The sequence below is a fragment of the Mustela erminea genome, chromosome 4, assembly GCF_009829155.1.
Source record: "Mustela erminea isolate mMusErm1 chromosome 4, mMusErm1.Pri, whole genome shotgun sequence".
Classification (NCBI taxonomy): Eukaryota; Metazoa; Chordata; class Mammalia; order Carnivora; family Mustelidae; genus Mustela; species Mustela erminea.
In genome coordinates, this window is record NC_045617.1 from 3,362,820 (window position 1) to 3,387,272 (window position 24,453).

The 24,453-nt window shown below is 37.9% G+C and overlaps 1 protein-coding gene across 7 annotated transcripts in view; it reads left to right on the forward strand.

Annotated features, from left to right (window-relative positions):
* The window catches only part of PDE10A (phosphodiesterase 10A), a 569,606-nt gene that overhangs the window by 387,975 nt on the left and 157,178 nt on the right, over window positions 1-24,453 (forward strand). For all 7 annotated transcript variants that reach the window (XM_032338528.1, XM_032338527.1, XM_032338526.1 and 4 more), the window contains one exon: window positions 7,828-7,956. In XM_032338528.1, coding sequence (XP_032194419.1) covers window positions 7,828-7,956 — 129 coding nt within the window. The remainder of the gene's footprint in view (window positions 1-7,827; window positions 7,957-24,453) is intronic.

Consider the following 24,453-nt stretch of genomic DNA (forward strand, 5'->3'; position numbering starts at 1 on the left):
AAAAAAAATGATTCACTGTATTGTACTCTTTGCTTTGTTGCTGTGGTCTGGATCCAAACCCACAATGTCTCCAACTTGGGCCTATAATTACAACTGAAGAAACATCAAATTTTTTCAAATCTGGGATTTCATAAAAATACTAATTTTTTTAGTTGCTCACCGACAGGGGACTGCTACTAAACCAACTCACTGTGCAAACTCGTAAATAAAGGGAAATAAATGAAGCATATATTCTGTCTTACTTATATGACTAAACAGTCGATGAAACTAAGTTTCTCCTTGTACTATTTCAGCTAATAAATGAAGATGACATTACAGAATTAGGAAACCACTCTGTTCAAGCCCTAATGAATCAGTAACTGTTGGATCATAGATGCTGCTAATATCACAGCAGAGAGACAGCCAGATGGTATAAACCTTTTGACAGAAGAACACAGTACCACTTAAAACCTTGCCTACCCACCTCCAGATTCAACCTCCATTTGTTCAGGTCTCTAGATCTAATTTCAGTCTTCAGGAAATGGAAAGAGCAGATAAACGTGGTCACCACCACCACAGGGATTCAGTCAGAAAAATACCTACTGTAGAAAAACACGGAACAAAAGATGTGTTTTCTTCAATAATAAATTATAACGGGGAAAACAAAAGAGATGGAGGGGAACTTATAGGATAAAAGAGACCTAGGAAAAATACCACACAACTCCAGCTGCAGCATACAGACCTTACCTGGGTCCAGGTTCATTTAACCTATTAAAAAAACATTGACTAATAGAAACTTCAACATTTGGATGTTGATGGTATTAAAACTAATGATAAATTTCTCTGTGGATTTACTACTAACTTTTGTGGTTAGGATAGTTCTTGTTTTTTAGAGATACACATTGGCATATATGAATGTATTGAAATGATGTATGAGATTGTTTCAAAATTAGAAGAGGGTGGGGGTGGGGGGTACAAATGGAAAATATTGGCTATGAGTTGATTATTGTTGAAGTTGGGAATAGAGAACATGAGAGCCCATTAAGTTTGTATGGTTTTACAAGTTTAAATTTGTATACATATGTATGTCTGTACACACCCAGTCTCCATCAGAATAAACAGAATATATGTGTTCTAGACAGCAGTAACCAAAAGGGTAGTGTTACATTATCAGAAGCTGCAAGATTTCTTCTGAGATGGGAGAAAGTAGCGTCCTGCTCCTAGGTTTAAAAAAAGATGAAAAGTGAATGATCATTGACAGTAGCATTTGGTCACTGGTACTTTGTATTACCATGAATTGAAACACAAATGAAGCTGATTCTTTTCATTACGGTCCAGTAATAAGATACTGAATAAGATTTGAAGTAGCAGGCATTGCTGTGGCTTTCATCTGTTTGCCTATTTCTTGAAGACAGTTAGTCAGCATCAGAATAAACCTGTTGGTTATCTGTTCCCCAGGTTGTCGGCTTAGTTACTGGACACACCATTGTCTTTATAAAAATATGTATCAGTCTTTATTTTGCCCTTTGTTATAGGTCTTCAGGTTCAGTGCTAAATCTGTGCATGACATGTGCCACTCTGCTGCTTTTGCTTTGGTTTAACTTAGGTTGTAATCCTTCATGGCGTTTTCAGTGGGCATCGTGAAAATAGTGAAAATAGTGAAATTCATCCAAATGTTTCTAACTGTCTGCTCATTCAGTCTGTCAGTACCCTGAGCATCCCTTCTGTCACTGCGACTTTGACCCAGCCCCTGCTCCTCAGCATCCCTGCCACATGTAGGCGAATGAAATAAATGTTGCGTAGATGAAAGAACATAGCTTATTAGTAGAAATGAAGTATTTTTAAAAAAGACATTGTTTCAGATGTCCATGTTACCTTGGAATCTGTATAATTCATTGTATGGATTTCTAGTGGCAGATTTTTAATCATCAGATGCTAGTGTACGCTAATGACAGCTCTGGTCTGACCTCCTTGCTTTTGTTGGTTTTATTCTCAAAAAGAAAAAAAAAACTGTCAAGTCATTTTCTTTTCTCTTTCTCTCTCTCTCTGTTTTTTTTTTTTTTCTCTTTTTGACATATACCAAGGTGTATACGGCATGGGAAGCAATGGAAGCATTAAATCAAAGTCAAGACAAAAACAAAAGACACGTGTTTTGTCATCATACATGTACCATTTTCTAAGAGTGTGGGTCATTGTTATTTCATTGTCTTATTCTGGGTTGATCCTGTATTGGCCCAAAGGTTCTTTGCAAAACCGGATGTTAATAGGAAATAAAAGTCAATAACATGTTACTAAAAAAGTGAGAGAGATTGCTATTGATGACTGAGGACACTGAGCATACATTGAGTGCTAAAATGAAAATGGAAGTTTTGGGGGCACCTGGCTCCTCAGTTGGTGGAGTGTGAAACTCTTGATCTTGGGGTTGTGTACCCCATGTGTACCCCATGTTGGGTACAGAGATTACTTAAAAATTAAACCTTTTTAAAAAGGCTTAAGAAGTGGAAGTATTAGAAAGTTTGGAGTTTTAAGGAAGTGAAAGTTATAAAACTATGATTTGAGCCTCTAAACAAATTATAATATTGGCTTCATACAGGTAGAAGATGCTGTCTATGGATTACCTTACCGAACTATTCTAATGACCCTGTGATAGATAGTGCTATTCCTATAGTTCAGGTCTCATTCCCATACAGACAAGAAGCCAGGCTGAGAGAGACGAGGCTCTCTGCCCAGGTTTATGCCCAGGTCGGTAGGTGAGATGAGGATCTAACTTTTGCCTGTATTTTTAATCACCAGGTCAGAATGCCTCTTCCTACCATTCTCCCATTGAAGAGGGTCATGATTTTCCTGTAGGATGAATGGTAATTTGGGAAGACAGTAGTACTTACATCTTTTGAGACATTTGAGATATAAATCTATTTGATACTCTGGAATTCTGAATTCTGAATTCTGGAAAATGGAGTTTACAACCAAAATGGTGTATTTGGCATTTCATTCTCTTCCACATACTTAAATCCAGGATTTAATTAATTAATTTATTATTATTATTTTTTAAAATTATTTTTAGTCTAGAAGTTTACTTAGACATCATAACTCATTTATGACTGAATTGATCTTTAAAAATTCAGTTTTAGTTAATTTATACAAAGTAAGTATCATGGAGTGGGGAGTTATGCTCTGTCTCCTGGAGGGCAGAGTATCTACATACATTATTTGGAATTCTTCTGTGTGGGATATTTGTTCTTCTCTGTTTATTTATTCAGGCCTTTATCTACATCAGTAAGGACTCCTGGATTACTTTAGTCCACTCAGGCTGCTGTCACAAAATACCGCAGGCTGGGCGGCTTATAAACAAGAGTGTTTATTTCTCATATTTCTGAGGGTGGGAGGTCTAAGGTCATTGCACTTGCTTACTTGGGTGAGGGCCTTCTTTTAGGTCATGGACTTTTTATATCCTCACGTGGCAGGAGGGTCTAGGGATCTCTGGAGCCTCTCGGTAAAGCCCTGATGTGGGTTCCACCCTAACCAGTTAAGCTTCCCCAGAGGCTCTACCTAGTAATGCCATCACTTTTGGGAATTAGGAGTTTAACATACGAATGTGGAGGGGCAGGATACAAACATGGGAACCATAGCATGGATATTATTTTATTTTTTGGAGTATTATCCAAAACTGCTTTATTCTGTTACTCAGATGGTTCCCTGTGTGAATCATTGGGAGAGCCTTCAGTCAACTTCTGTATCCTTTTGGCATATCCCATCATTTTGTGTGTTTCACATGTACACACACGTAACCCTTCTTTTATGGAAACAAGATGATCCGAGCTCATCTTAGATTTTGTGGACTTGTTCTAGACTCCCCCATTTCTCGACGCAGCTGAGGTTCCTTTTACTGGAGAGCGGTGTCAGAATCCGGGAGCTGGTCCTGGTGTGTTGTTGCTTGTAGGTCCTCTCTGCTACCAAGCAGGGAGATGTGTGTGTGTACTGACCTGAGCCTCTACGGAGTCTATCTTGTGTACTGACCTGAGCCTCTACGGAGTCTATCTCTCGGTAGCCGTCCGTATCCGTATTCAGCTAAATATGAGTTCATATGGACGTGTCAGACTCTAATCTGTTACCCTGTCGACTTTTCTAGACTCCTTTTGTTTATCTCTAACCTCCAACTCTACCACTGAGAAGCCTTGTTCCCACCGATACTTATTTAATTGTTCAGCTTCAGTGTACATGAATAGTGTTGTGAGAATTGTGAAATTCTACCTGCCGTGAGACAACTTTGTCGACTAGAGTGCAGTGATTGCTTCCAGCCATACAGATTCCACTCATTTCTAAGGTTACTCCGGTCGGCACCTTACCCCCCACCCCCCTCAGGGATGATGTTTTGTACATTTGTCATACGTTTAGATTCTTTTTCATAACCTGCCTTCCATTCTAGGATAACCTGACTTTCTAAACGGTTTCTTAAAATTTTACAGCATCTGTGGGTTTTGGCAAACACATGATGTCACTTATTCACCATTACGGTATCATATGGGATCGGTTCACCACCCTAACAGATGCACCCCTTCAGCCTTTCATTCGTTCAGTCTTTCTCCCTTCCCCACAGGCATCTAGCAGCTGATGATTTTTTTACTCTCTCTCACTATAGTTTTGGCTTTACCAGAATGTTGTATAATTACAATTACGTAATATACAGCCTTTTCATACTCGCTTTTTGTACTTAGCAATATGCATTTAAGCCTAATCATGTTTTTCAGGGCTTAACTCCTTTCTCTCTCTTTTTTATTTTATTTCTTTTCTTAAGATTTTATTTATTTATTTGACAGAGATCACAAGTAGGCACAGAGGCAGGCAGAGAGAGAGGAGGAAGCAGGCTCCCTGCTGAGCAGAGAGCCCCATGTGGGTCTCAATCCCAGGACCCTGAGATCCTGACCTGAGCTGAAGACAGAAGGTTAAGCCACTGAGCCACCCAGGCGCCCTCTCTCTTTTTTAAAAAATATTTTTATTTATTTATCAGAGAGAGAGAGTGAATGCACACAAGCAGTGGGGAGGGGCAAAGGAAGAGGGTGAACCAGACTCCCTGACGCGGGGCTTGATCCCAGGACCCTGAGATCATGACCTGAGCCGAAGGCAGAGGCTTAGTAGACTGAGCCACCCGGGCACCCCTTGTTAGCTTTTCTCTTTATTGCCAAATAATATATAATTGTACGGATTTCCCACCACTCTTGTCTCCCCTTGCCTATTGCTGGACTGCTTTGGTACTTTCAGTTTTGGATGGCAGTGAGTAAAGCTACTGTGAACGTTGACACGCAGATTTTTGTGTGCACATAAGTCCTCAAGTCAGTTGAGCAAGTACTTAGCAGTGTGATTTCCAGGTCATATAGTAAGATTCTAGTTAGCTTTATTAGAAACTGCCAGACAGTCCAAAGTGACTGCCATTTTGCATTCTTATTAGCAGCGAGTGAGAATTTTTGGTGCTCCGTATCCTTGCCAAAATTGACAGTCAGTTTTCAGATCTTAGCCATTCTAATAAGTATGTAGTAGAGTCAAATTTTCGTTTTAACTTCAGTTCACTAATGACAGATGAACATCTCTTCATGTGCTTATATATCATAGCTCTATCTTCTTTGATGAAATGTCCGTTCAGGTCTTTGACTCCTTTTTAATTGGTCTGTTATCTTCTTGCTGAGTTTTAAGTGTTCTCCATATATTTTAGATACAAGTCCTTTAATCCGGCGTGTAATACGGCAAACAGGACGTGCGTATCTGTGCGCTGCGACGAAATGAGATGACGGAGCATGAGTCAATCACAACTTTATTTTTCCGGCCTGCGTCTCTGGCACAATGAAGAGTACCGGTCACACAGAGAATAGAGCTGAGAGTTGGAATCACTTTGGGAGGAAGTGGGACAGATCTGACCCATTTAGTTTTGAGTCAAGACGGAAGAATAGCCGAGGACTAGAGATCAAAAGTATATTGCTATTCCTGATTCAGATTTTGCTGCCGTCATTATAGATCACTAAAGAGAAAGCAGAGGTAAAGGGCAAAATGGAATTTAGGATAAGACCAGTACAGTGTTGTGCCGCAAAAGTGATGAAGTTTTAAGACGGGATCCAATGTCAGCTACGCACTGCTATGAAAGACTGAAGGACATGGTTGAAGGGAAGGTGAAATCCGCATTGTCTGTCTTCCTGAGGTCAAAGCAGCTGTTAGTTACTTGAGTATCCCGTGCGTTTCGTATCTGAGGACGGTCATCTACTCTGTCAGGAGAACTCTCTTACTTTACTCAGGCTTTCATCTTCAGCACCTTCTAGAATTTCTCAAATGAAATTTTACATCACTGGAGCTCTTCTGCCTTGTGAGAACAGGCAGGGGTCTTATTTTTCTTTTATGTAATACAACTATATAATTATATATCCTTATCTGTCTGTAGTTTACATTGATTGTGGAAGTAATTAATTCATTGAAAAAAAATTATTTGCCTTCTCAACTGTACCATTCTGTTGAGGAATCGTAACAGTTGTAACTCTAGTCCCCAGCAGAATTAATTAACACATGTTAATTCTGTGGCTTGTCTGGCGGTGGGAACATGCAGCCTGTTCCCTGGAGTCATAAAGCTATGCTTCCTTTTCTTCTTTTCTGTCTCTGAAAGGACAGATTTTCTACCTCCTTTTTTACCTGACTGTCCCTAAGGATGATAGTAATTGACTGAATAATTCACAAGGGGATATAATAGTAAAAATAATGGCCATCTCAGAGTAATAATTATTGATCACCTGTTTGTGATTTGAAGTTGCTCATTGAAAGGCATACCAATATGAGCACTAATTTCAAAACATATAATATTTTATGTTAACAGGAAAATATGTCACAGTACTTTGTTTGAAACTCCTATGTATATTCAACAGTTGTTACTAGACCAAAAACTTATTTTAGTGAAACTGACTACATACATGGAATACCAAGGAACTGGATGTCGATTGCTTGGAGCTGAATACTAATTATATCATTGGGTTCAGAGAGAAAGGAGAATTTGTGCTGTAAACTATGCAAGATAAGAATCTATTCAGTAAACATTGCTTTAGCACCTAAAATGTACCAGCACTGCATTTTCCTGTTTGCTTATCTGGCTAAGAGTTTCACTTACCTCTTGAGTTGAAGCCATGGTGACTATTTACAGGAAGATCTAACTACTTTGTAGAGCTTGTCTCTACCCCACTGGAGTGCACCATTGGCTCCAGGACAGCACTGGGATTTGCTCTTGGAAAACAGCTGTGTCACATGATACAACATCCGCAGTTTAAAATTGCTAAAGGTTTAAACTTTTGTCTTTTTTGCTTTTTTTTTCATAGTGGCAAAATAACATAATATTAATTTTGCCATTTTAACCGTTTCAAGTGTATCATTTAGTGGCAGTAATTATACTCACCACATGTACTATAACCATTACCTCTGTCCAATTCTAAAACTTGGCTTTCACCCAAAGCAGAATTCTGTCCCTAATAAGTCATAATTCCCTATGCCCCCTTCCCTCAGCTCCTCATAAGTCCTAAATCTACTGTCTCTATGAGGTTGCCTGTTCTAGATATTTCATGTAAGTGGAATCATGCAGTAATTGTCCTTTGTATCTGGCCTTTTTCACTTGCCATATTGTTTTCAAGGTTCCTCTGTGTTGTAACATGTATCTCTGAACTTAGTCCTTTTCATGAGTGAATAATATTTCATTGTGTGTATATACATCTTTACATTTGTTTTATATCTTAAATCAATCTTAGCATAATGTGTCGTTTTTCTGTATTTTTGATGCTTATGGAGGTGTCATCTAGATTAATTTCATTTTTTCTAATTCTTTTACAGGTTTGACAGATGAAAAAGTGAAGGCGTATCTTTCTCTCCATCCCCAGGTGTTGGACGAGTTTGTATCTGAAAGTGTTAGTGCAGAGACTGTAGAAAAATGGCTGAAGAGGAAAAACAACAAACCAGAAGGTAAGATCTCATTCAATTTGAGTGCAGGTCATTTTCTAGTTTAGAGTGACAAGAAAACTAATGGAAAGTAGCATACAAAGTTGATAAAATTAGCATTTTAATTCTGTAAAAGTTTTATTCTGTTTAAAAAGATAAAATAAGTTAGAATGAGGGGAAATAAATAAGATACTTGACTCAAAAAAACTTGCAAAGAACTCTTGAAAAAGTAGACGTGACCATATTGAAAAATTCAGTCAGTATTAGACTTGATTTTATTTAATGGTTGTTATTAATGATTATACAAAGGTTCTCTATATTTCAGAAATATATTTATACTACTACATTTTGCAAATGAAGTCTTTAAGCAATTTTTTTGTGGACTCCGTAGGTAAAAAACTGCTGACTTTGCATTCGATGTTTTGTTCACACTTGAACTTAAGATGCTGTTATATTTATAAAAAAGAAATGTAGGCTTAAAGGGGATATGAAGTGAAATAAATTTCCCCCCAAGTTGAATATGTATTAATACATTGGGTTTGATTGGATTTGAATAGTGTAGTATAATTTTAATTTTAAATAAACTTATATTTGGCTAAGTAGGACTCCTTATTTCTTATTTCTAAGAATATTCTTATAATAGAAATTTATGTCACATGATTTTAACAATACGAAGAACTTTAATGTTAAAAACAAAAATACATGCTGTTTTTCTGGAAATTTATTTAGTGTAACAAAATGCTATAAAGTTTAAAAATGTCAGTAGTTTAAAAATGATCATTATTAAAATTTTATGCTGTTAGAACCATGGTACTAGTATGCGGCTTGGAGCGGATTTTCTTCCAGTTTTCAAAGTTTCTGTGATTTTCTGACATAATTATTATATTAAAGAGATGAACCTTTCCAGGAGAGAGCTTTTGGCATCAAAGCACAAATCAGATTTTAATGTACATGTAGTGGCATCTGGGTGGCTCAGCTGGTTAGACGTCCGACTCGTGATCTTATCTCAGTTCTTGGTCTCAGGGTCGTGTGTTTGAGCCCCGCACTGGGCTTCTCACACCCACTTAAAATAAAGTACATGTGAATGAGTGTGTGGAGTGTGTGTGTGTGTGTGTACGCGCATATGTGTGTATGGATTGAGGTGATAGAAGGGAGAAGGAGAGAGAAATATAAATAGGCCAGAGAGACGTATTCTTTTCTAAACAACCGTCGTGTTTAGTATTAAACACCAAGCCTGACATGGCATCTCTCAGCTATTACAGTCCTCAAACATTTTAGAACAATCTGAGATGTTTGACACTTTTCTTTCTAGTGAGTCTGGTCATGAGGTTGAGCGTGGTCCAGGCTGGAGTCTCAGAGCCATAGTGGGCTGTGGGGGATCCACATCACAGTGGACCACTCTGCATTGTGTGGACAGAGAAAGGGGTTGGGAAAGATGATCCACCACATGTCTTCAGAGATTTAAATTTCTGCAGTCTTTACTGTTACTGTTTTTGGCTTAATTTTATTGCTTGCATATGCTTGCATTTTAAATGCATGAAGTTCTACCTGTGGTTGTGAGGCAAATTGCCTTTTGAAGGTGGACCTCTGATTCTGAATTCTAAACAATTGATTTTCAAGTGATGTTTGTGAATTGGAAATAGCGCTTGTTTCTTTTGTGACCCGATGTTCTCTTTTAGAGAACGTGTGAATATTCCCTGGAAGGATTGTGGTCAAATTCACAGCCATACTTCCATTTGGGAAAAACCTCAGGAATAAAAATATTGTCTAGGTCATGAATTGTTCTAGTAACTTTTATATTCTATGTTGATTTTTATGCAAACTACATTTGACAGGCCCAGCTGGTACTCACCAAAGCTCAGATTACTAACCTATTTAACATCTACACAAGTATTAAGATATGAATATTAAATAAATAAATAAATAAATAAATATTAAGAGGTGATGAATGTTGTGATGACATTCTAAGATGGAATAGAGTTTTACATCCCTAATACCATTTCAGTATTTCAGTTATGTTCAGGAAGAAACATGAATTACCTTGACTATCAGCCATGTCCCTTTTTGGCTTCTAATGTAAAAAACTGTTAGTTGACAATGGTGGTAATATCAGAAGGGATGCATGAAGAAGTGAGAACATTGGAAGTTAGTATGACTATATTTGGCATCTTCTTATATTAGAATAATATTTAAAATACATGGATTTTGTTTAAAAATCCTCCAAATGCTGGACAAAATGACAAGGCAGAAAAACTCACCACAAAAAAAAGAAGAAGAGACAGTATCGAAGACTAGGGACCTAATCAGTATGGACATTGGTAGTATGTCAGATCTAGAGTTCAGAATGACTATTCTCAAGGTTCTAGCTGGGCTTGAAAAAGGCATGGAAGATATTAGAGAAACCCTCTCCGGAGAAATAAAAGCGCTTTCTGGAGAAGTACAATTTAACCAAGTTGAAATAAAAAAAGCTATTAATAAGGTGCAATAAAAAATGGAGGCTCTTACTGCTAGGATAATGAGGCAGAAGAGAGAATTAGTGATATAGAAGACCAAATGATAGAGAATAAAGAAGCTGAGCAAAACAGAGGCAAACAATTACTGGACCACGAGGGGAGAATTCAGGAGATTTCAAGAGATAAGTGATACCATGAGATGAAACAACATTAGAATAATTGGGATTGCAGAAGAAGAAGAAAGGGAGAGGGGAGCAGAAGCTATATTGGAGTAAATTATTGTAGAGAATTTCCCTAATATGGCAGAGGAAACAAGCATCAAAATCTAGGAGGTGCAGAGAACCTCCCTCAAGATCAATAAGAATAGGTCCACACCCCATCATTTAATAGTAAAATTTACAAGTCTTAGCGACAAAGAGAAAATCCTGAAATCAGCCCGGGACAAAAAGTCTGTAACATACAATGGTAAAAATATTAGATTGGTAGCAGACTTAGCCACAGAGAACTGGCAGGCCAGAAAGAACTGGCATGATATATTCAGAGCACTAAACGACAAAAACATGGAGCCAAGAATACTGTATCTAGCTAGGCTATCATTGAAAATAAAAGGAGAGATAAAAAGCTTCCAGGACAAACAAAAACTGAAAGAATTTGCAAACACCAAACCAGCTCTACAGGAAAAATTGAAAGCGTTCCTCTAAGCAAAGAGAGACCCTAAAAGTAGTAGATCAGAAAGGAACAGAGACAATATACAATAACAGTCACCTTACAGGCAATGCAATGGCACTATATTCATATCTCTCAATACTTACCCTGAATGTTAATGGGCTTAATGCCCCAATCAAAAGACATAGGGTATCAGAATGGATAAAGAAACAAAACCCATCAATATGCTGTCTACAAGAAACTCATTTTAGACCCAAAGACACTTCCAGATTTAAAGTGAGGGGGTGGAAAACAATTTATCATGCTAATGGACATGAGAAGAAAGCTGGGCTGGCGATCCTTGTATCAGATCAATTCGATTTTAAGCCAAAAACTATAATAAGAGATGACAAAGGACACTATATCATACTCAAAGGGTCTGTCCATCAAGAAGATCTAACAATTTTAAATATCTATGCCCCTAACATGGGAGCAGCCATAACCATATTTATTGGTTATAAACCAATTAGTAACAAAATCAAAGAAACACATCGACAATAATACAATAATAGTAGGGGACTTTAACACTCCCCTCACTGAAATGGACAGATCATCCAAGCAAAAGATCAACAAGGAAATAAAGGCCTTAAACGACACACTGGACCAGATGGACATCACATATATTCAGAACATTCCATCCCAAAGCAGCAGAATACATATTCATCTCTAGTGCACATGGAACATTCTCCAGAATAGATCACATCCTAGGTCATAAATCAGGTCTCAATCAGAATCAAATGTTTGGAATCATTCCCTACATATTTTCAGACCACAAGGCTGTGAAGCTAGAACTCAATCACAAGAGGAAATTTGGAAGGAACCCAAATACATGGAGACTAAACAGCATCCTTCTAAAGAATTAATGGGTCAATCAGGAAATTAAAGATTATTCACCATGAACAAGTGGGATTTATTCCAGGGCTGCAAGGTTGGTTCAACATCCACAAATCAATCAATGTGATAAAATGCATTAATAAAAGAAAGAACAAGAACCATATGATACTCTCAATAGATGCTGAAAAAGCATTTGACAAAGTACAGCATCCTTTCCTGATCAACTCTTCAGTGTGGGGATAAAGGGCACATACCTCAATATTACCAAAGCCATCTATGAAAAACCCACCACAAATATCATCCTCAGTGGAGAAAAACTGAGAGCTCTTCTGCTAAAGTCAGGAACACAGCAGGGATGTCAATTATCACCACTTGCTATTCAACATAGTACTAGAAGTCCTAGCCTCAGCAATCAGACAACAAAAAGAAATTAAAGGCATCCAAATCGGCAAAGAAGAAGTCAACTATCACTCTTTGCAGATGATATGATACTATATGTGGAAAACTCAAAAAAGACTCCACTCCAAATCTGCTAGAACTTGTACAGGAATTCAGTAAAGTGTCAGGATATAAAATCAATGCACAGAAATTAGTTGCATTTCTTTACATCAACAACAAGGCAGAAGAAAGAGAAATTAAGGAGTCAATCCCATTTATAGTTGCACCCAAAACTATAAGATACCTAGGAATAAACCTAACCAAAGAGGCAAAGAATCTATACCCAGAAAACTATAAAGTACTCATGAAAGAAATTGAGGAAGACACAAAGAAATGGGAAAATGTTCCATGCCCATGGATTGGAAGAAGACATATTGTGAAAATGTCTATGCTACCTAAAGCAATCTACACATTTAATGCAGTCCCTATCAAAATCCCATCTGTTTTTTTCAAAGAAATGGAAGAAATAATCCTAAAATATATATGGAACTATAAAAGACCTTGAATAAGCAAAGGAATGTTGACAAAGAAAGCCAAAGTTGGTGGCATCACAATTCCAGACTATTACAATTATTACTATTACTATTCCAGCTCTATTACAAAGCTGTCATCATCAAGACGGTATTTTACTGGTACAAAAACAGACACACAAATCGAAGGAACAGAATAGAGAGGCCAGAAATAGACCCTCAATCTCTGGTCAACTAATCTTCAACAAAGCAGGAAAGAATGTCCAATGGAAAAAAGACAGCCTCTTCACCAAATGGTGCTGGGAAAATGCGACAGCCACATGCAGAAAAATAAAAGTGGATCATTTCCTTATACCACTCATGAAAAAAGACTCAAAATGGATGAAGGACCTCAGTGTGAGAAAGGAATCCATCAAAATCCTTGAGGAGAACACAGGTAACAATCTCTTCGACCTCAGCCACAATAACTTCTTCCTAGGAACATTGCCAAAGGTAAGGGAAGCAAGGGCAAAAATGAACTATTGGGACTTCATCAAGATCAAAAGCTTTTGCACAGCAAAAAGTCAACAAAACCGAAAGACAACTTACGGAACGGGAGAAGATATTTGCAAATGACCTATCAGATAAAAGGTTAATATCCAAAATCTATAAAGAGCTTAGCAAACTCGACACCCAAAGAACAAATAATCCAATCAAGAAATGGGCAGAAGACATGAACAGACACTTCTGCAAAGAAGGCATCCAGATGGTCAACAGACACATGAAAACGTGCTCCACATCAATCGGCATCAGGGAAATGCAAATCAAAAACCACAATGAAATACTACCTCACCCCAGTCAAAATGGCTAAAATTAACAAGTCAGGTAATGACAGATGCTGGTGAGGATGCAGAGAAAGGGGAATCCTCCTACACTGTTGGTGGGAATGCAAGCTGGTGCAACCACTCTGGAAAACAGCATGGAGGTTCCTCAAAAAGTTGAAAATAGTGCTACCTTATGACCCAGCAACTGCACTACTGGGTATTTACCCTAAAGATACAAATGTAGTGATCCAAAGGGGCACGTGCACCCGCATGTTCATAGCAGCAATGTTCACAATAGCCAAACTATGGAAAGAACCTAGATGTCCAACAACAGATGAATGGATAAAGAAGATGTGGTATATATACACAATGGAATACTATGCAGCCATCAAAAGAAATGAAATCTTGCCGTTTGTGACGACGTGGATGGAACTAGAGGGTATTATGCTTAGCGAAATAAGTCAATCAGAGAAAGACAATTATCATATGATCTCCCTGACATGAAGTAGAGATGCAATGAGGGGGGTTAAGGGGGTAGGAGAAGAATATATGAAACAAGATGGGATCGGGAGGGAGACAAACCATAAGAGACTCTTAATGTCACAAAACAGAGGGGGGATGGTGGGGGGGTAGGGAGAGTGTGGTGAGGTTATGGACATTGGGGAGGGTAAGTGCTATGGTGAGTGCTGTGAAGTGTGTAAACCTGGCGATTCACAGACCTGTACCCCTGGGGTTAATAATACATTATATGTCTATTAAAAAAATAAAAAGAAAATTTTAAATCCCCCAAATGTAACTGTAATACTCATATTCTAAAGGGAAGCTGTTTGGTATGATTGATTGAACCCAGATCATTTAAGAAGTATGAGTAGCAAATCATATCTCTATTAGTGAACTTATATATGCCACATAATTAATAAGGAAAGTATTGGTGCTATTAACTGCCTTAAATATTTTCAACAAATACATGAATTCTTTTGTTACTCACAGAATGTAGTTACTGAATATTTTTTACCTTTCCATGATTATAGAGGTGGAACAATTTTCATTCAAATAAAACTACTGAATTTTTCATACCTAGAATTAGTGAGATTAAAATCATGCCCCCTAAACGTACTATATGCAGCCTGGAAATGCAGATTAAATAGATTTATCTGCTTAGTATATAACAGCTATTTTCTGTGCCGATATTTATAATATGGTGGGATTTTAAATAATGGGGCATGAATTACTTTGCCAAAGCAAGCAGTGTTAGAAGGACACTAATAAATTATGCGTTAACTGTTAATGTATATCATGAATAAGGAAAAACAAAACAATACATCATTGAAGTAATTTACTGGAACTTCATTTTGGGTACTTTCTATCCTTGAAATTGTTTTGTTCAGATATGGAAGTTATATTTGCACATAGGAATTTCATTTCTCTTTTATTTTTTTGTGTTTTTTTATGGATTTGGGGAATTTATGGGGAAGTTTATATTCTTATATATGTTGCTTTTTAAACTAAAAAAATAGAGTAAACATTTACAGAAGCTTCTGGAGTTTTTCTTGTATAGAAGAGTTTTCCCAGCTTTCAGTAATTCTTATTCGGTTTAAACCATTATCCTCTGCTTGTTTGTCCACTTTTCCATTGCAATGGATAATAAACAATGTATATTCACTAATCCCTTATTGGCTTTTTTCTGCATTTTGCTTCTCCCCTCATAATGTTACCATTTGTCATTTAGATTGTTGCATAGGAAGGTGGTAGTTGAAATCGAGTCTAGAAAAGTACACAGTTCAGTTTCTGTCCCAGAGTTATCATTTTCAGTTTAAAATTAATTCATTTCACTAAAATTTGCCAACTATCTACTATGTGTTTAGCATGTGTTAAGTATTGGGCATGAAACCAGTTGTAATGGAACTTACTGTTTCTAAAGGCGGCAAAAAAGAGTAAGAAGTCTTAAGATTTATTCTCTTAGTGATTTTCAGTTCTGCCGTACGGCAATGTTGACTATAGTCACCATGCTGTACATTATATCCTCAGTACTTATTTGTCTTATAATTCGGCGTTTGTAAGTTTTGACTAGCTTTATCCAATCTCCCTCCTAAATAAATTATATAACACGCTAAGGTTGACAGCATTTCCCCTAAGATCAGGAATGAGAGAAGGATGCCCACTCTCATCGCTCTTTGACTGCTAGTTGACATGGTACTGAAAGTAACCTAGCCCGAGCATCAAGCAAGAAAGAGAAAAAGAAAGGCAACAGAATTGGAAACAAGGAAGTAAAATGACTATTTGCAGATGACATGATTTTCATATGGAAGGTCCTAAAGACCTCCATCAAAAAATTGTTAGGTCTTATCAGTGAATTCAGTGTAGTTGCAGGATATAAAATTAACATACAAAAATTGTCACTATTTCTATATACAAACAATAAATTATCTGATAAAGTAGTACACGGTTTCATTTACAGTACTATCAAAAACAAAATTAGGAATACATTAGGAACACAATACTTAGGAATACATTTACTCAAGGAAGTTTGCTAGTCTGAAAACTAGAGGGCATTGATGAAAGAAATTAACGAAAGCACAAGTAAATGGAGTGGTATCCTGTATTCACAGGATGGAAAAATTAATGTTAAAATGTCAGAACTATCAGAGCCATTTGTAGATTTGGTGCGATTCCTAGGAAGCCTCCAGTGGCATGTTTCACAGAAGTGGAAAATGCTGTCTTATAATTTATATAGAGCCACAAAAGAGTGTAAATACTAAAAGCAGTCCCGGCGAAGAACAGAGCAGGAGGAATTGCACTTTCTGATTTCAGGATCTGTTAATCAAAGTAGTATGGTACTGGCTTAAAAAAACATAAATAGAGCCCAGAAATATATAAGCATATCCGACCAACTGATACATGACAATGGGAGTCGATTATATGAAGTGGAAGAAAGATAATCTGTTCATTAAATGGTGCTGAGAAAATTGGACATGGACATGTACAGGAATGAATTTGACCTCTGTCTTACGCAATTCACAAAAATTAACTCAAAATGCATCAGAGAGATCAATGTCAGACCGGAAACCATAATCCTTCTAGAAGAAAACAGGATAAAAGGTCCTTGACATGAGTCTTAGCAACAATTTATTGGACAGTACACGTAAAGCACAGTAAGAAGAGCAAACACATAAGTGGGACTACATTAAGCTAAAAAGCTTTTGCACATCAAAAGAAAAAATCTACAGAGAAAAGACAACCTACGGAATGGGAAAACCATCTATCTGATATGGGGTTAATATCCAAAATATATAAGGAATTCATATAACTCAGTAGCAAAAACAAATAAAAAACAAAAAAACCCCAGAGCCTAAAACAAGAACATTAAACAATAATTCAGCTAAAAATGGGCAATAAATCTAAGTAGGCATTTTTTCCCAATGAATATAGGAATGGCCAACAGGTACATGAAAAGTTACTCAACATCATCAGTTAGGGAAATGAAAATCACAACGACTCTTGCCTATCAGAGTGCTAAGATCAAGAAAGACAAAAGATAAGGATGCTGCAAAACTGGGTCTGGGAAGGAAGTTTATAGAATATCAAACAACCTCATACCTAATGGAGGTAGAAAAAGAACAAAGAAACCCCCAAACCTACTAGAAGGAGGGAATTAGTAAAGATTAGAACAGAAATAAACAAAATAGAACTTGGGGTGCCTAGGGGGCTCAGTGGGTTAAGCCTCTGTCTTTGGCTCAGGTCATGATCTCGGGGTCCTGGGATCAAGCCCTGCATCAGGCTTTCTGCTTGACAGAGAACCTGCTTCTTCCTCCCCCTCTGCCTGTCTCTCTGCCTACTTGTGATTTCTCTGTCAAATAAATTCATAAAATCTTAAAAAAAAAAAAATAGAAACTTTAAAAAAAAGGCAGTATGACAGATCAGTGACACCAGGAGCTGGTTTTTTGTAAAGATTAACAAAATTGATATACCTTTAGCCACTCATTGAAGAAAAAAGAGGGCTCAAATAAATAAAACTGAAAATGAAAGAGGAAAAATAACTCATGACACAGAAATACAAGGGATTTTAGGAGGATATTATGAAAAATTATATGGAAGAAGTTGGAGAACCTAGAAGAAGTGGACAAAATTCTAGAAACTTATAACCTTCCAAAATTGAATCAAAAAGAAATAGAAACCTTGAGCAGACCAATTAGCAGCAGTGAAATTGAATCAGTATCAAAAATTGCCAGCAAATGAAAGTTCATGACCAAATGGTAAATTCTACCAAACATGTATAGAAGAGTAATGTCTATTCTTCTCAAACTATCCCAAAAAAATGGAAGAGGAGGAAAAAATTCCAAATTCCTTCTTCAGGGCCTGTATTACCCTGATACCAAAGCCAGAAAAGAGACACCATGAAATAGAACTAAAGACCAGTATTTCTGATGAGCATAAATGCAAAAATCATCAACAAAGTATTAGCAAATGGAGTCCAACAATACACTAAAAATATCATTCACCACAATCAGGTGGGATTTGTTGCCAGGATGCAAGGGTGGTTCACTATTTATTAATCAAACAGTATCATATATCACATAAAAGGGAAAGTACAAAAAATATATGAACATTTCAATAAATGCAGAAAAAACATTTGACAAAGTGCAACTCCCATACATGATAAAAAAAAAAAAACCCTCAGGAAAGTAGATTTAGAGGGAATATGCCTCAACATAATAAAGGCCATATATAAAAACCCAGAGCTTGACTTCATACTTAGTTGTGAAAAACTGAGAGCTTTCCCTTTAATCAGGAAAAGACAGGTATGTCTACTCTCACCACTTATAATGCTGGAAGCTCTAGCCACGGCAATGAGAGAACAAAAAGAAATAAGAAGCATCCAAATTGGTAAGGAAGAGTAAAACTTTTACTGTTTGCGGATGACATGAAAGGCACCACCATAAAACTAGTTGAACTGATCAAGGAATTCAGGAAAGGTGCAGGATAGAAAATCAATACACAGAAATCATGCATTTCTATATGCTAATAAGGGAGCAGCAGAAAAAGAGATTAAGAAAACAATCCCATTTACAGTTGCACCAAAGATAGTAAGACACATAGGAATAAATCTAACCAATGAGGTGAAAGTCCTATACTCTGAAAACCAAAACATTGATGAGAAAAACTAAAGATGACACAAAGAAATGGAAAGACATCCCATGTTCATGGATTGGAAGAACAAATGTTGTTAATGTTAAAAGCTATCTGCAGATTTAACGCAATCCCTTCCAAAATACAAATAGCATTTCCGACAGAACTAGAACAAAAATTATCTTAAAATTCATATGGAACCACAAAAAACCAAATTACCAGAACAGTCTTGAAAAAGAAAAACAAAGCCAGAGGTATCACAATTCTAGGCTTTAAGTTATATTACTTAAATCTATATAGATGCTTAAATCTATATAAATGCTATCTCTATAGCAATCTATATAGTATGGCACTGGCACAAAAATAGACACAAGGAGCAATAGAACAGGACAAAGCCGAGAAATGAACCCACAAACGAATGTCAGTGAGTCTTTGACAAAGCATGAAACAATACCCAACTGGAAGAGGACAGTCTCCTAACAAATGGTACGGGGAAAGCTGGATCACATTCTTACACCATAAACAAGGAATAAACTCAAAATGGATTAAAGACCTAAATGTGAGACCAGAAAGCATAAAGTCCTAGAAGAGAACATAGGCAGTGAGGTCTGACATCAGCCGTAGCCACATTTTTCTAGATTCGCCTCCTGAGGCAAGGGAAGTAAAGCAGATATAAACCGTTGGCACTACATTAAAACAGAAAGCTTCTGCACAGCAAAGGAAATAATCAACAAAACTAAAAGGCAGCCTACTTGAATGGGAGAAGATATTTGCAAATGACATATCCAGTAAAGGGATAGTACCCAAAATATATTAAAAAAAATTCACAGAACTCAACACTTCCCAAACAAATAATCCAATTTAAAATTGGGCAGAAGACATGAACAGACATTTTCCCAAAAAAAGACATGCAGATTTCCAGCAGGCACTTGAAAAGATGTTCAGCACCACTGATCATCAGGGGAAATACAAATCAAAACTTCAATGAGATATTACCTGCTATCTGTCAGAATGTTTAAAATCAAAAACAAGTGTTGGCAAAGATGTGGAGAAAAAGGAACCATTTTGTGCTGTTGGTGGGAATGCAAACCAGTGCAGCTGCTGTGGAAGACAGTGTGGAGGTTCATCAGAAACTTAAAAGTAAAACTATGCTATGATCAGGTAGTTGCACCACTGAGTACTCAAAGAATATAAAAAAAATTCAAAGGGATAGATGCACCCCTATGTTTATTGCACCATTATCAACAATAGCCAAATTATGGAAGCAGCCCAAGTGTCCATGGATAGGTAAATGGATACAGATGTGGGAGGGGGGTGTATGTATGTAGTGAATTTTATATACTAAGCAAAATAAGTCAGAGAAAGACAAATACCATATGATCTCACTGATATGTGGAATTGAAGAAACAAAGAAAGAAACAAATAGACTCTGAACTATAGAAAACAATTGGAGGGTCAGTGGAGGGGAGGGGGGTGGGGGCTGAGGGAACAGGTGATGGGGCGGAAGGAGGGCACTTGTCGTGATGAGCGCACAGTGCTGTAGGGAACGATGGTCCAACCTAGACTAATAGAAACGCTGTATGTTCACTGGAATTAAAATACTTAATAAAATTTTTAAAAAGATGAGATAATTTGTTCGCTAGGATGTGGAGAAAAAGGAACCCTTGAGCAGCCTCTCTGAAAGACAGTATGGAGGCTCCTCAGACAGTTAAAAATAGAATTGCGCTACGGCCCAGCAGTTGCTGGGCTGAGAATATATCTGGGGGAAAGGACACCACCACGTTGAAGAAATGTCTGCACCTTTATCTTCACCGCGTGGTTATTCAGAACAGCCAAGACAAGGGAAGTGTCCATTAACACAGATAAAGATAAAGAACAGATAAAGAAGATTCAGTGTCTGTATGTATACAGTGGAATATTATTCAGCCTCAAAAAGGGAAGAAATACTGCCACTTGTGGCGATACGGATGGACCCCAAGGACATTATTCTAAGTGCTTTAAGTCAGACAGAAAAAGGAAAATACTGTGTGATCTCACTTTTTGTTTTCTTTTTTATTATTTTTAATAACATATAATGTATATTTGTTTCAGGAGTACAGGTCTGTGAATCATCAGTCTTACACAATTCACAGCACTCACCATAGCACATACCCTCCCCAATATCCATAACCCAGCCACCCCCTTCCTCTTACACCCCACCCCTCCAGCAACCCTCTGTTTGTTTCCTGAGATTAAGAGTCTTTTTGGTTTGTCTCCCTCCCTGGTCTCATCTGCTTTCATTTTTCCCTCCCTTGCCCCACAACCTCCCACCCTGCCTCTCAAATTCCTCATATCAGAGAGATCATATAACTGTCTTTCTCCAAGTGACTTATTTCGCCCAGCACAATACCCTCTAATTCCATCCACATCATTGCAAATGGCAAGATTTCATTTTGTAATGGCTGCATAGTATCCCATTGTATATATATACCACATCTTTATCCATTCATCTGTTGGTGGACATCTAGGTTCTTCCCATAGTTTGGCTCTTGTGGACATTGCTGCTATAAACATCCAGGTGCATGAGCCCCTTTGGATCACTACATTTGTGTCGTTAAGGTAAATACCCTTAACTACCCCAGTAGTGCAATTGCTGGGTCATAGGGTAGCTCTATTTTCAACTTTTTGAGGAACCTCCATATTGTATTCCAGAGTGGTTGCACCAGCTTGCATTCCCGTGTAGGACGGTTCCCCTTTCTCCACATCCTCGCCAGCACCTGTCATTTCCTGACTGGTTAATTTTAGCCATTTTGGCTGGTGTGAGGTGGTATCTCATTGTGGTTTTGATTTGTATTTCCCTGATGCTGAGGGATGTGGAGCACTTTATCATGTGTCTGTTGGCCATCTGGATGTCTTCTTTGCAGAAATGTCTGTTCATGTCTTCTGCCCATTTCTTGATTGGATTATTTGATCTTTGGGTGTTGAGTTTGCTAAGCTCTTTATAGATTTTGGATACTAGCCCTTTATCTGATATGTGATTTACAAATATCTTCTCCCATTCTGTTGGTTGCCATTTGGTTTTGTTGACTGTTTCCTTTGCTGTGCAAAAGCTTTTGATCTTGATGAAATCCCAATAGTTCATTTTTGCCCTTGCTTCCCTTGCCTTTGACGATGTTCCTAGGAAGATGTTGCTGCGGCTGAGGTCGAAGGTGTTGGGAAAATTGGACATCCACATGCAAAATAATGAAACAGGACAATTTCCTTACATGATCTCACTTTTTTGTGGAATTAAAAAAAAAAAAAAGGCCTCAGCAAAAGGGATCAAATTTGTGGTAACTGGAAATGGGGTTAGTTTGAGGGGGAATTGGAAGAATGTGGACAAAATGACAACCTTCCAGTTGTCAGATAAATATGTCCTAGGGAGGGACGTAATGTACAACATGATGTTTGTAGCTAACACCGAAGTAGGATATAGAGGAAAGGTAAGAGAGTAGCTCCTAGAACTTCTCATCACAACGAAATAAATATGTATTTTTGTATCTGTATGATGATGGCTGTTACAGTAATCATTTCCTGACATATTGTCAAATTAGGCCATACACCCTAAACTTATACAGTGCAATATGCCAATTATATTACGGGAAAAAAATAGGAAAAAAGTGCTGAAAGAGAAAGATCATTTTTTAAGGGTTAATGTAACAAGAAGACCTTGCTTTGTTGGGACCAGGAGAGGGTTCTGTGGGACAGTGGAGTGTGAGTTTGCTGGTTAGAAAAGAGGGAGCGTGAGTTGGGACCACTGCACGGGGCCGAGCTCTGTGCAGTATCCCAGCAGAAGTGGGTGCAGGTGTGAGCAGGGCCCAGCTGTGCAGGACTTTGGAGGTTGTACGCAAGGGCTTTGGAGTTTATCTTCAGAGCAGTGTGAACCTATGTAAAGATCTGAAGGAAGCTTGATAAGATGCATTTTCCGTGGATTTTCACAATCGGTAGTGTCTTGTTTAGCATGAAAAACACCAGTGCAGTGAAGTTTCAGTGTCTGGTCAGCTGTGTACGTGTTTGTGGTTTGTTGTGTCTGTGTCAGTCACTTACGGGTATCTTTATGCAGGTGCTCGGTCTTTTGAGATTGAAGCAGAAAGTGTGTGTTTGTGAAACATCAAGGAGTAGAAGTTTGCTGGAAACAACTTTTTATAGAAACTGTACAACTTTTACATTTTCTACGGTGTGTGTTTGTTTGTTTGTTAAGTAGGCTCCACGACCAGCTTCGGGAGCAGGGAAAGCGCTCGTCTCTCTAGTCTGTATAAAACTTGAAACATGATCCAGAATGACTCATAAAGCACAGGATGTTAAGCAGAGACCCAACAAAATCAGGACAGTTCTCACACTTCTGAAAGAGTTGAACAGGAAATGGTAAAAACGATGGGAGGAATGCTTTATCTTTGACTACTTATAAACACCAAACGCGCGTGATCAGTAAGGAACCATTAATTCTAGGGGAGTTTGAAGAATTGGTCTCAGGCGAAGGGTTTTAAAAGTTAAGAGTCCTGGGGCACCTGGGTGGCTCAGTCCGATAAGCATCTGCCTTCAGCTCAGGTCATGTTCCCAGGGTCCTGGGATCGAGTCCCATATCGGGCTCTCTGCTCACCAGAGAGCCTGCTTCTCCTCTCCCTCTGCCTGCAGCTCTGCCTGCTTGTGCTCTCTATCTCTCTGTCAAATAAATAAATAAAAATCTTTTTTTTTTTTTTTAAAGATTTTATTTATTTATTTGACAGACAGAGATCACAAGTAGGCAGAGAGGCAGGCAGAGAGTGAGAGAGGGAAGCAGGCTCCCTGCTGAGCAGAGAGCCCGATGCGGGCCTCGATCCCAGGACCCTGAGATCATGACCTGAGCCGAAGGCAGCGGCTTAACCCACTGAGCCACCCAGGCGCCCAATAAATAAAAATCTTAAAAGAAAAAGTCAAGAGTCCTGAGATCAATCATAGTCAAACCTCACTTTGGAATTTATGGGATGTTTTTCGCTTAAAGATTTTATCTAAAACATATATAAGTAACCATATTTATTTTCATAGTTTCGTATGTATGAGCATTATTGGAGATGGACTTAGTAATACTCTTACAGCCTTAAAATATTTCTTTAAACGTTTGTGAAGGTGCTCAGCTTTCAGTTTGGCCTGTGCTTATCCTCATACTGTAGTGCCCGTTCAGCTTTTTGTGCATCATTTTACAGTGGGGCCAGGGAAATTAAGTTCTAGAGTAGGTCCTGTTAGAACTTTCTTCATTAACTATTTATATGCAATTCTAATATGTATGATACTTAGAATATGTTAAATTATTGCTAATTTCCAAGATACCTCACTTCAGTTTCTGTGGTGTGTGTGATGCTGTGAAGAGGAGGTTAGAACGGGAAGTGATTTTTGATGCAAAATAATTTTTAATTTTTTTCATGTTAAAAATACTTATTGTAGGGGCGCCTGGGTGGCTCAGTGGGTTAAGCCTCTGCCTTCCGCTCGGGTCATGATCTCAGGGTCCTGGGAATCGAGTCTGGCATCGGGCTCTCTGCTCAGCAGGGAGCCTGCTTCCCCCCCCTCTCTCTGCCTGCCTCTCTGCTTACTTGTGATCTCTGTCTGTCAAATAAATAAATAAAATCTTAAAAAAAATACTTACTGTATTTCCCCATAGACATTTTAAAATATAACATGCAACATATGTTTGATCTT